The sequence below is a fragment of the Monodon monoceros genome, unplaced genomic scaffold (genome assembly GCF_005190385.1).
Source record: "Monodon monoceros isolate NGI ecotype Baffin Bay Population unplaced genomic scaffold, NGI_Narwhal_1 Super_Scaffold_12, whole genome shotgun sequence".
In the NCBI taxonomy this organism is placed as follows: Eukaryota; Metazoa; Chordata; class Mammalia; order Artiodactyla; family Monodontidae; genus Monodon; species Monodon monoceros.
Genome location: NW_021703768.1, coordinates 78,470,869 through 78,484,288, shown reverse-complemented (window position 1 = coordinate 78,484,288; position 13,420 = coordinate 78,470,869). Strand labels below are relative to the sequence as shown.

Here is a 13,420-nt window from a genome sequence, read left to right as displayed (position 1 = left end):
TTAGTTTCAGGTGTATAACGTAAGCATTCCATATTTATAAATATTGTGGAATAACACAATAAATCTAGTTAAAATACATCACCATACATAGTTACAAAATTTTTGTGATGAGAACTTTAAAGATCTACTCTCTTAGCAACTTTCAAATATGCAATACAGTATTTATTGACTGTCATTACCATGCTTTACATAACAGTCCCATGACTTAAATACTTTAAGTTTGTACCTTTTGACTACCTTCACCAATTTCACCTACTCCCCCATCACTCACCTCTCTGGCAGCCACCAATCTATGAGTTCATGTTTTTGTTTTTAGATTCTACATATAAGTGAGATCATAGAGCTTTCATCTTTCTCTGACTTTTTTCACTTGCATAATGCAATCGAGGTCCATTGATGTTGTTGAAAAGGTAAGATTTCATTCTTTTTTATGGCTAATATTCCATTGGGTATATACACCATATATTTTTTATCCATCCATCAATGGACACTTAGGTTGTTTCCATAACTTAGCTATTGTAAATAATTCTGCCATGAACATGGGAATGCAGATATCTTTTCAAGTTATTTTTTTTTCAAAGATTTTTTTGATGTGGACCATTTTTAAAGTCTTTATTGAATTTGTTACAATATTGCTTCTGTTTTATGTTTTGGTTTGTTGGCCGTGAGGCATGTGGGATCTTAGCTCCCCAACTGGGGATTGAACCTGCCCCTGCTGCACTGGAAGGCAATGTCTTAACCACTGGACCACCAGGGAAGTTCCCAAGTTCGTTTTCATTTTCTTTTGATAAATACCCAGAAGTGGAATTCCTGGATTATATGGTAGTTCTAGTTTTAATTTTTTGAGGAATCCCATACTGTTTTCTATAGTGACTATACCAATTTACATTCCTACCAATAGTGCACTTTCCCTGATGATTAGTGATGTTGAGCACCTTTTCATATGCTTCTTGGCTATCTGGTACGTCTTCTTTGGAAAACTGCCTATTTAGATCCTCCGCCCGGTTTTTCATTTGGATTTATTTTTGCTGTTGAGTTGTATTAGCTCTTTATATATTTTGGGTATCAATCTCTTATCAGATATATGATTTGCAAATATTTTCTCCCATTCAGTAGGTTGCCTTTTCATTTTGTTGATGTTTTCCTTTGCTGTGCAGAGCTTTTTCGTTTGATGTAGTTATACTTGTTTGTTTTTACTTTTGTGCTTTTGTTGCCTTTGCTTTTGGTGTCAAGTCCATAAAAATCTCTATTAAGACTGATGTCAAAGAGCTTACTGCCTATGTTTTCTTCTAGGAGTTTTATGGTTTCAGATCTTATATTCAAGTCTTTAACCCATTTTGAGTTAATTTTTGTGTATGGTTTGAGATAGAGGTCCAGTTCCCAACACTATTTATTGAAGAGACTGTCCTTTCCCCACTGTATATTCTTGGCTCCTTTATCATTAATTATTGACCATATTTCTGGGCTGTCTCTCTCTCTATCTTTTTTTTTTGGTTGTGCTATGCAGCTCTCAGGATCTTAGTTCCCTGACCAGAGATTGAACCCATGCCCTTGGCAGTGAAAGCGCAGAGTCCTAACCACTGGACCGCCAGGGAATTCTCAGGGTTCTCTATTCTGTTCCATTGATCTATGTGTCTGTTTTTATGCCAATACCATACTATTTTGATTACTATATCTTTGTAATATAGTTTGAAATTAGGGAGCATGATGCCTCTACCTTTTTCTTTTTCGAGATTGCTTTGGCTGTTTGGGGTCTTTGGTGGTTCCATACAAATTTTAGGGTTATTTTTTCTATTTCTATGAAAAATGTCACTGGAATACAGATAGGGATTGTACTGAATCTGTAGACTGCTTTGGGTAGTATGGACATTTTAACAATATTTTTTTCAGTCTATGAGCATGGAATAACTTTCTATTTATTTATGTCTTCTTCACTTTCTTTTATCACTGTCTTATAATTCCCATTGGATAGGTCTTTCACCTCAGTTAAATTTATTCTGAGGGTTTTTCATGCCATTATAAATGGCATATATGTGTTTATTTCTCCTTCTTATAGTTTGTTATTAGTGTCTAGAAAGAGTGTCTTACACTTTTACTGAATTTGTTTATTCTATCAGTTTTTGGTGGAGTCTTTCGGGTTTTCTTTATATAATATGTCAGTTTTGCAAATAGTGACAGTTTTAGTTCTTCCTTTCCAGTTTGAATGCTTTTAATTTCTTTTTCTTGCCTAATTGCTGTGGCTAGGACTTCCAATACTATGTTGAATAAGTGGCAAGAGTGGGTATCCTTGTCTTTTTCCTGTTCTTAAAGAAAACGTTTTCATCTTTTTACCGTTGAGTGTGATGATAGCTGTGGGTTTGTTATGTATGGCCCTTATTATGATGAGGTATGTTCCCTCTATATCCACTTTGTGGAGAGTTTTTACCATAAATGGATGTGGGTTTTCAGATCTTTTTCTGCATCTATTGAGATAATCATATGACTTTTATCCTTCATTTTGTTAATGTGGCGTATCATCACACTGACTGATTTGCGGATATTGAACCACCTTGCAGCCCTGGAATAAATGCTACTTGATCATGGTGTATGATTCTTCTAATGTACTGTCAAATTCAGTTTGCTAATATTTTGTTGAAGATTTTATACATATATTTTCATCAGGGATATTTGCCTGTAATTTTCTCTTCCAGTTCCCTGGGCTAGTTTTGGTAGCAGGATAATGGTGGCCTTGTAAAATGAGTTTGGAAGTATTCCCTCCTTTTCTGTTTTTGGAAGAGTTTGAGAAGGATTGGTTTTAAGTCTTCTTTAAATGTATGGTAGAGTTCACCAGTGAAGCTGTCTGATCCCAGACTTTTGTTTGCTGGGAGGTTTATGATTACCGATTCAATCTCCTTACTAGTAATGGTCTTTTCATGTGTTCTGTTTCTTCATGATTCAGTCTTGGTAGGTGTATGTTTCTTTCTTCAAGGTGTCCAATATTTGGTGTATAATTGTTCATAGCAGTCTTTTATGATCCTTTTTATTTCTGTGGTATCAGCTGTAACGTCTCCTTTTTCATTTGATTTTATCTGAGTCCTCTTATTTTTTTTTCTTGTCAGTGTAGCTAAAGGTTTTCTGAACTTTATCTTTTCAAAAAAACAGCTCTTAGTTTTATTTATCTTTTCTATTGTCTTTTTAATCTCTTTCATCTAGTTCTGTTCTGATTTTTGTTATTTCCTTTCCTTTACTGATTTTGGGCTTCATTTGTTATTATTCTTCTAGTTCCTTGAGGTATAAAGTTAGGTTGTCTGATTTCTTGAGGTAGGCATTTATCACTCTAAACTTCCCTCCTAGAACTACTTCTTCTGGATCCCATAAATTTTGGTATATTGTTTTCATTTTCATTTGTCTCAAGGTATTTTTTTTTTTTTTTTTTTTTTGTGGTACGCGGGCCTCTCACTGTTGTGGCCTCTTCCATTGCAGAGCACAGGCTCCGGACGCGCAGGCTCAGCAGCCATGGCTCACAGGTCTAGCCGCTCCGCGGCATGTGGGATCTTCCCAGACCAGGGCATGAACCCATGTCCCCTGCATCAGCAGGCAGACTCTCAACCACTGTGGCACCAGGGAAGCCCTCGAGGTATTTTTAAATTTCTTTTTTGATTTCTTCTTTAACCCATTCATTGGTTGTTGAATAGCATATTGTTTATGAAATCCACGTTTGTGAATTTTCCAGTTTTCTTCTTATAATTGATTTCTAGTTTCATACCATTGTAGTAAAAAGGATGCCTGATATGATGTCAGTCTTCTTAAATTTATTAAGAGTTGTTTTGTGGCCTAACATATGATATATCCTGGAGAACGTTCCATGTACATTTGAGGAAAATGTGTATTCTGTGGCTCTGGATCAAATGTTCTGTATATAGCTATTAAGTACAACTGCTACAACATGTCATTTAAGGCCAGTGTTTCCTTATTGATTTTCTGTCTGGATGATCTATCAGTTGATGAAAATGGGGTATTAAAGTCCCCTACCATTTCTCCCCTTAGATCTGTTAATATTTGCTTTATATATTTAGACATTCCTATGTTGGGTACATAAATATTTACAAATGTTAAATCCTCTTGTGCATCAACCCCTTTATCATTATTTAATGTTCTTCTTGTCTCTTATTACAGTTTTTGTTTTAAAGACTATTTTGTCTGATGTAAGTATAGCTACCCCAGCTTTGTTTTGGTTTCCATATGCATGGAATATTTTTTCCATCTCTTCATTTTCAGTCTGTCCTTAAATTTGAAGTGAGTTCCTTGTAGGCAGCATATAGATGGTCTTGCTTTTTTATCCCTTCTGCCACTCTGTCTTTTGATTGAGGAATTTAGCCCATTTACTTTTAAAGTATTTATTAAGAAGTATGTACTTATTGCCATTTTGTTAATTATTTTCTGGCTGTTCTGTAGTTCCTTTGTTCCTTCTTCTCTTGCTCTCTTTTGTGATTTGATCATTTTCTATAGTAGTATGCTTAGGTTCCTTTGTCTTTCTCTCTTGTGTATCTACTATAGGTTTTTACTTTGTGGCTACCATAAGGCTTACATATAACAACTTAACATTTATATTTTAAGTCAATAACAAGTTATGTTTGAATGCTCTACATTTTTACTCCCCCACCCCCTATTTTATGTTTTTGATGTCCATTTTACATCTTTTAATCCTGTGTATCCCTTAATTAATTATTATAATTATAGTTATTTTTACTACTTTTGTCTTTTAACCTTCATACTAGCTTTATAAGTGATTAATCCACCAGCTTTACAACATTAGATTATTCTGAATTTTACTGTATGTTAACCTTTACCAGTGAGATTTATACTTTGATATGTTTTCCTGTTACTAATTAGCACCCTTTCCAGCTTAAAGAAGTCTTATTTAGTGGTGATGAACTCCTTTAGTTTTTGCTTACTGGAAAAACTTGTTCTTTCCTTCAATTCTGAATGACTTTTCCAAGAAGAGTATTCTTGGAAGTTTTTTCTTTCAGCACTTTGAATATATCATGACACTCCTTTATGGCTTGCAAAGTTTCTGCTGAAAATCTGCTGAGAGTCTTGAGGGAGTTCCCTTGTATGTAAAAAGTTTTTTTTTTCTTGGTTCACTTAAGTTTCTCTCCTTGTCTTTAACTTTTGATATTTTAATTGTAATGTGTCTTTGATATGGGTGTCTTTGGGTTCTTATTTGGAAGCCTCTGGGCTTCCTGGATATGGTTGTCTGCCTTCCTCATGTTAGGAAAAGTTTTAGCCATATTTCTTCAAATAAGTTCTTTGTCCCTTTCTCTCTCACTTCTCCTTCTGGAACTCCTGTAATGCAGATGGTCATCTGTGTTGGTTTGTGTGATGTTGTCCCGTAAGTCCTTTCAGCTATCTTTACTTTTTTATTTCCATTTTTTTTCTTTTTGCTGCTTTGATTGGGTGAATCCCATTGCTTTGTCTTTGAGTTCACTGATCCTTTCTTCTGCTTCTTCTAGTCTGCTGTTAAACCCCTCTAGTGTGTTTTTCAGTTCAGTTATTGTATTTTTCAGCTCTGTGGCTTCTATTTGTTACTTTCTTGTATTTTCCTATCTCTTTGTTGAAGTTCTCACTGTGTTCATCCATTCCTCCCCCAAGTTTGGTGAGCAAATTTATGACTTATTTTGAACTCATCAGGTAAATCACTTCATTAAGATTTTTATCATGAGGTTTTAATCGTTTGGAACATACTCCTCTGTTTCTTCATTTTCCTTGACTCTCTGTGTTGGTTTCTGTGCATTAGATAAAACAACCACCTCTCCCAGTCTTAAAGGAGTGGCCTCATATAGGAGATGAACCTTACTGTTAAACCCTGCCCTAACTCTTGATCGTCTCTCAAAACATTGTAAGTGTTCAAGCTGCCTATTTTATTTTCAGTGGTTCACAGTAGTTGAGGGTGTGCTAAGATCTGTCAGTGTCCCAAAGGGGAGAATCTCAGCACCTAGATTCAGGCTGAATGGAAGCCAGTCCCTCAGGTAGCAGGTTTTAAAATATACAAATATATATAGTCTTGTAGGATGGACCACAAGCATAAGTCCTGCTGGCTACCAGAGCCAGGTGATCAGTAAGTGTCCCCTGGGTGGCAGTTACAAAAACTGGGCCTCTAGATGAGTGTATAAGCCCCCTTTCTGGAAGATGCTGGTGACCTGGAGCAAGGTGGAGAAACAGCACAAAGATGGTGAGCACCAGCTTACATTTCCTAAGAGCACATCCGTAGGTGTCTAGATGTGTGCCAAACCGGAAGCCTGTCCCTCAGGCAAAGCTCCAGGACAAGCAAGTAGGCCTCTTACACAGAAAGACTGGGGGTATGTTTTAGTCTGCTGTCTGTGCAGTATTCTGGGGATGGTAGCCAGCCAAGAACTGTATCTCTGATTGCTTTGGGGTGGGCAGATGAGTCAGAGCTCACAAGCCCTTTAAGAACTGTTTCTCAGTTTGCTATAGGCTTGTGGGTCTTCTGGACACAAGCTCCGTGGGCTTTCAAAGCTAGATGTTTTAGGGGCTCATTTCTCAGGTGGTCTTTAAGGTTGCGTGCTGATGTGGGCTTCAAGTTTTTTGATCTGCAGGGAGAAGCTCTGAGTTGTGAGTTCGCTCCTGACGGTCGGTTGCTGTGTTGGGGTGGAGTTTATGTTGAGACTGTGTCCTAGCCTCTCCTACCCTCTTTGATGCCAGCCTTCTCTCATTTGCCAGGTAAAGAGGAGTCACACAGATAATTTGGGGTTTTTTTTCTAGAGGAAATTGTCACATATGCAGCTGTAGATCTGGTGTTTCCATGGGACAAGGTGAGTTGAGGATCTTCTTTACATCACCATCTTGAACTGGAACTCACTATCTTGTTTTTTAAGAGTTTTGATTCAGCTGGACTATTGTTTTTAAACCTGTACCTTTTATTTCTCATTATACTTGGGATCATAGTCATAACCATTTGAATCCTATGTTTTTAGAATTGGAGGGGACCTAGAAGTTTTCTAATCCAATTTCCATTCCTTCCCTGGCCACAGTTTCAGTAATTTTAATAGGAAACTTCCAAGTGTTGTGCTGAATTAATGCCCAACTCTAAGAAACCAGACCCTATAACTTCTACTCATTAGTCTTAGTTTTGCTTTCTAGAGCAAAGTGAAAAATTAGATATCACCTGGGAGGAAAGACTACTAGTATTGAATGTGAGTAGATTGAATCACAGAAACTGTAAGATCTTCTCAATTTCATATACTACTTCCATGTTCCAAGATTCATATAAACCACATTCCCTGGTGGTGTCACCTCCCTTGCCACACACACACACTATTTTAACATGTCTTAATTTGCTGGTTGTTATGATGAATAACATCATAATCAAGTTGTTGACATTTTTTCTTAATGATATATAATGGTGATTTTTTTTCTTAATGATGGTGATTTAGATCTGATGAAATGTAGTATATGGATCTGTACTGTCAATGTTTATCCAAGTGGAAATGTGGAGTAGGAAGTGGCAGTCTGGGTTTTGCACAGCTGAAGGTATAAAATAGATTCACCCATCCCAACATTCCCCAAAGTCTCAGTCCATTACAGCATCAACTCTGATGCCCAAGAGCATACCTGAGCGATCACGTAAACTAAGGATAGACAAGGTACCAGCGATAAAGCAACCAGCATGTCATTGCTGTTCTCGGGCAGAGCTCAAGAAGAGGAAGCAGGGTCATAGGGACAAATCTTTCGAGGAGGTGAAGGGATGGAGGGAAATAGGGCTTTTGAAGTTATGAAAGAATTTGAATATGTTTGTACTACAAGGGAAAAGAATTGAGACAAAGATACCGGAGAGTGTTATTGACCCCCTGAGAGAAAGAAGAGGCTGCAGGGCAAGAGGGGAGAGGGTTTGTTGGGAGGCAGGTAGGAAGGGGGTCTTGGTTATTTTCTGCAAGGCAGTCTCAATTTTCTCTTTGAAGTAGAAGGCAAGGCTATCTGCACACAGTGAGGGAAAGTAGCTACGAGAGAGCATGAGGTTTGTGGGGTCTGATGAAGGAGAGAGGGCCTGCACTCATTCCAGACTAGCACAGCTGACAGTGGGACTTTGTGTGACAAGGGCTAGGAATGCAGGAAACTTCAATCGTGTTAAGAATGTTCACTCAGATTTCTAAAGTGTCAGTTACTTTAAAAATTAAATGTCTCTAAAACTTCAATTTCTTTACCAAGACATGCTAGGGGACAGATAGTATTTATTCTCAATAGATCCCAATCAGAAACTAAATGACTAGGGATACACCACTCGATGTCATTGCCAAGCTAATTTGTAGTCTATTTACGCTTCTTACCTTTGCAGAATCCTTTGCTTCACCCCCGTTCTTGGGTGCTTTGGAGCTGGAAGCAGGCTTCTTGTCTTTGTCCTAAAGCAAAGGAAATGTAATGAGGCTCCTGCTATCAACACTCCATCTAGCAATTAACTGCTGCTGCTATCAAATCAATCCAGACTATTCTTTTTAGTAGCCTGGAATCTCCAATTTAATTAAATAATGGAAAATTGAGTATTTTAGTCAAGATTTTTCGAACAACACTGAAAGTACATAGAGGTGTTCCAGGTGGCGGGTAAAAAGGATAAAAATGAGGAAAAGGTGAGTCACACTGATGAAAAAAGGATAAAAATGAGGAAAAGGTGAGTCACACTGATGATGCTCTGCCAATTTCCATGATGCCTGGTTCACCCGGACTATATTTTGCTCACCAAAACAGCTTGTTTCTATCAATCAGGATTGGTTTTTATGTGCCAACAGGACACTGTTTGTTTTCAGTGTTATGGAAGAGAATGTGACAACCAGAGAGAGCTAGGGCAAGTCATATACAAAAAGAGAGTCCATTCATCAGAAAGGCATTATTTATGAAGTTCCAGGAGTGAGAGATAGGATGCTGACGTGGTCTAGAAATTAAATCACCCAAGATGGGGAAGACTGACAATTCAGTGATTGATTGATTGGGAGATATGTTTAATAACAGCCAAAACAATAGCAAAGAGATGTGCAATTTTAATTCTTCTGAAATAACAATGAAGGGCACTCATTTCACTTTTCCCTCTATTTGATGGATTACACATTTTTTCATTCGCTTTTGATCATGTTTTAAGCACCTGCTATGTACCAGGCATTTTGCTAGTGCTGAGCACAGAGGTACCAGACACATCACTGCAGTATACAGCATGCAGCTCAGTGGTGTGATGCACATGTGACAGGTAACCCACAGTGCAGAGAGGGCACATAGGCAACATCCCTGATCTGCGAAGGGAGAAGCAGACAGGGGAGTCTTCCAGGAGAAGCTGATGTTTGAACTGGGCCCTGAGAGGTGAGTAGGAGAGTCAGCCAGCTGCTCCGGGCAGAAAAGGGGAGGAAGCCCCAGAGGGCAAGGGGCATGGTATATAGTGAGGGACTGCTCTCATTTTAAATGAACACAGATAAAGCATTACTGTTGTACAACAATATAGTGTGGCAATCAAAAATGGTAGCTATGGAGATTATAAAGCAACATGGAAAACATTTATGAAATAATGTTAAGCAATGTATTATATGTGGACAATAAGTACAACTATGTAAAATATACATATGGAAAAAGGTAAGAAATATACCAAATAATAGTGTTTGTGGAGTAGCAGAATTATAGAATTTTTTTCTTTTCAAGTTCTCGATGGCATTAACCAGTCTATTTTACAATATAAAATTATATATATGTATTATATACATATGTGTGTGTGTGTATACATAGACATTCAAAGAAAGTCAATATGAAAGAGCACAGTACCTTTGCTGTGTTTTCTGAGGTTTCTGTAGTTGAGGGACAGCTGTCAAAGTCCCCTGAGAGGGCATCAATGGGGTCTTGGGCATCTGCAGCTTTCTGAGATTTTTAACAGAAATAACCATCAGGGAAGAAGCACAAGGCAAAGATGCTACGTAGGACATTTCCCCACATCCCTGAAAATATGTTTGTTTAATAGAAAACCTTGCTGACATTTTTTTCCTAACAGACTAGTGTATTACAAAAGAGATATTTTAAAACAGGAAAATCTTGCCAGCTCTATTTCCTTCTACTGTTTTACACAAGTTGCTTAGTATTCTCTGAGCTTTGATTTTCTAACCTGGAAAATGGAACTGCCTAGCTTGAATGGACTTGGGAAGACAGAAATAATACACTCTTACACACATGCCTTGGCATCCCACCAAGCACAAGGTAGGCATTCAGTGAATTTCAGATTTCTAAAATGTAAAAGTCGCAGCTAGAGTTTAAAAAAAATCTTTTTTATGGAAATACGCAGATACGGTATTTACCTTTGATGCCTCGGGTTTCTTTGTAGGTGGCGTCGCTGATTTGCCCTTAGAAACAAAGCAGACTCCTGGTTAAACAAATTTTTGTAAAGGTTTACTTAGGTGTAGTCAGTATTTATATAATCTCTTATCCAGTGACTTGAAATGGAGTTCAGTCAGCCCCCTGCATCTGTGGATTCTGCATTGGCAGATTCAACCAACCGGCAGATCGAAAATATTTAGGGAAATAAAATTCTAGAAAGTTCCAAAAAGCAAAATTTGAATTTTCCACATGCTGGCAACTACTTACACGGCACTTACATTGTATTAGGTATTCTAAGTAATCTAGAGATGACTTAAAGTACAGAGGAGAATGTGTGTAGGGTTACGTGGAAATACTATGCCATTTTATATAAGCGACTTGAGCATCCTCAGACATTGGCATCTGGGGGTCCTGGAACTAATGCCCCGTGGACACCAAGGGACGACTGTATAGATTTGCATAACTGATAAACCTGTGTCCCTATCATTTCTTCACCAGCTTTGCTTAACGACTACCCTATAAAACTATTTCAATAGCCTTGGAGAAAATGCAAGGGTGAGTCTTTTCCTAGAAGTGGAAGAAACACTATTTTAGCAACTTTGTCATTGTATAATTCTAGTTAAACTGTTACAAAAAGTAACTTGTGTTTTTATGTCTTATTTACTAATTTACTATATGCTTATCTACTATAGCTTATTACACTTGGAAAGGAATGGTCTATAGATAGATTTTTTTCGGTGAAGATTACAAGGACAACTCATCAGGGATTTTTCCCATCTGCAAAGGCAAGGCTACTAAATAATACATTTCCTAAAGAATACAGCAGAGTCACATGCGACTATCAAAGCAGGGAGGATTCTAGCAGGATGCACAGCTGCTATTGTGAATACTCGACACAAGCACGGAGAACAGATTCCTGTAACAGAAGACACTGCAGCTGATAATATTCTGTAAACCACAGCCATCAAACCCCTCACGTGCATCCGTACAGAATGAGAAAGATGTAATTTACACTTCCTTGTTTTTTATTGGATGAACAGACCTGGAAAGGGTTATTTAACATCTAATGGACTTGCAACTAAGAGCCAAATAGGAAGGGGTAGGGTACAGACCAGGTTGACCTAAGCGAAACTGGCTTCCATGTTAGAGACAAAGACAGAGACTTCTTGACGGAGTGCATTTAGACAGAGAAATAGGACTTGTGACTGGGAATATGGCTTTGTCTGTCTTCACGCTCAACAGCACAGGTGGTGTTGTAGGAGAAGAAAGAGGGACAGCAGGTCTCGGAGGGGTCGTATTTGCCCTATGAATTATTCCGATACTAGCTCTTTTTCTGTTCTCCTTCAACAGAGAAACTCTGCTTCAGTCAAGATTACAAATATCATTCTTTTTATAGCCTTTTCTTGCAAGGAGAATTCATATATGTACATGCCACAGAATCACTGTTAAGCATCAGTGAGTGAATGAACATTATTCAACTCTCTATGCCACAGTGCCCAGCGCAGTAAACGTCCAACAATACTGGCTCAAATAAATATTAAACAGCCTGCTCAGTGGGGACAGATTAAAAACATCAGTCATGTTACATTTTTATGCTATTGTTACAGTGTACCTCCTGTTCATTTCAAGTGAGGTGTGAATCTCAAACGCTTTGGAGCATATATCCATCTAACCTAGACATTGCCCTCATTTACCTCCTTGTCATCATCCAAGAGATGCTGATATTTAGGTGGGATGGTGTCATCCCTTTCTCCCAGCTTGTCTCTGTGTTCAGCTTTCACTTTTTCCTGTAAACAGTGAACGTATATAATTACGATTCAGTTCCGCCTTCACTTAGAGAGTACATTCTAAAATGCAGCATTCAGCATTTACTGGACTTTTCTGAGGCAAAAAAATAGGGTCTCTTTTAAATTTGTAAGCGAGAGAACAACAATGTCAACAGACTTTCAGTTGATGGAAACAAGTAAACCCAGTGCTTCTGTTTGTCAATCCACACCTATTAATTTTCTACCTGTATTTTAAATGGAAGTAAATGATTAAATAATTATCTTCAGAAACCATGGAAGGAGATAAAAACCCACAGTTATGAAATATCTTTCACTGTTTCACTTTTTAAATAAAAAAATCAAGTTGCTGTACCTTGGCACTTAAGAGGTACTATTTACAACTTTGCCTCTTTATAAGGAGCCCTGAAGGACCACGACAGGAGCAAATCTGAAGGGACGTGCTGTTTGTTTGTGTTGCAGGTGAGCAAATACCTGCTGTTGAGTAAGCAGTACCCACCTCCCAGCATCCGTGCCTCAGTGGGACGTGGCTGGTCTCTCGGTCCTGGATTCAGGAACAGCTCCCCACCCCAGGGGTGGGGTACAGATTTTATTTTTCTGCATCATTATAATTTCATTTTTCAAATACAGGTTAAGTTCACCTCGATATTCCTATGACAATGGTAGAATCGAGACCTAAGGATTCTTTGAAATGTCCTGTCTTTGAGACATAGATTTGTGTGGGATGTTACCTTTCTGGTTCCAAGCTAAATGGACCGTTAAGTACTGAATATTAAGTATAAATAAGTACACTTCTACATGTTGTACGAGATATATAGCATTAAGAGTCTGCACCTTGTGGACACCTCTGTGGTGCTGAACTCCTGGTCCAATGCAGTTAGTTTCGATAGCAGGGACGACTGCTAGGGAAGCCTCTGCCACTACATTTACACAACCTGTGAACCTAAAAAATGCACATGTGTGCATCAGATATGTATGATAAACTTACTGCCAGATACAACCAAGAAAAAATGTGGGAAGAGAATAAAATTAACAAAGCAGGGCTGGCTTTTCCATCATCACAAAGTCTAGCCTCATGAACAGGACGTTTGCCTGAATCTGTGCCATAGCACAGACCTCAGAGAGGAAAGAGACACGACATAGACCATGGAGTAGGAAAAAATTAGGCTGAAGTTATCCAGCCGTTCACTGACTCCAGGCAAAGTCAGAGGCTGAAGTTATCCAACCGTTCACTGACTCCAGGCAAAGTCAGAGGCTGAAGTTATCCAACCGTTCACTGACTCCAGGCAAAGTCAGAG

At 38.2% G+C, this 13,420-nt stretch overlaps 1 protein-coding gene and 1 long non-coding RNA gene across 8 annotated transcripts in view; one reads left to right on the top strand and one right to left on the bottom strand.

The window, feature by feature from the left end:
- The window catches only part of CAST (calpastatin), a 128,494-nt gene that overhangs the window by 3,109 nt on the left and 111,965 nt on the right, over nt 1-13,420 (bottom strand). For all 7 annotated transcript variants that reach the window (XM_029217991.1, XM_029217992.1, XM_029217994.1 and 4 more), the window contains 4 exons: nt 12,033-12,125; nt 10,320-10,364; nt 9,796-9,888; nt 8,325-8,396 (listed from right to left, as the gene is read on the bottom strand). In XM_029217991.1, coding sequence (XP_029073824.1) covers nt 8,325-8,396; nt 9,796-9,888; nt 10,320-10,364; nt 12,033-12,125 — 303 coding nt within the window. The remainder of the gene's footprint in view (nt 1-8,324; nt 8,397-9,795; nt 9,889-10,319; nt 10,365-12,032; nt 12,126-13,420) is intronic.
- Nucleotides 12,134-13,420, top strand: part of LOC114892743 — a 2,360-nt gene continuing 1,073 nt past the window's right edge. Inside the window, exon 1 of the long non-coding RNA XR_003792771.1 lies at nt 12,134-12,584. This is a non-coding gene — a long non-coding RNA (uncharacterized LOC114892743). The remainder of the gene's footprint in view (nt 12,585-13,420) is intronic.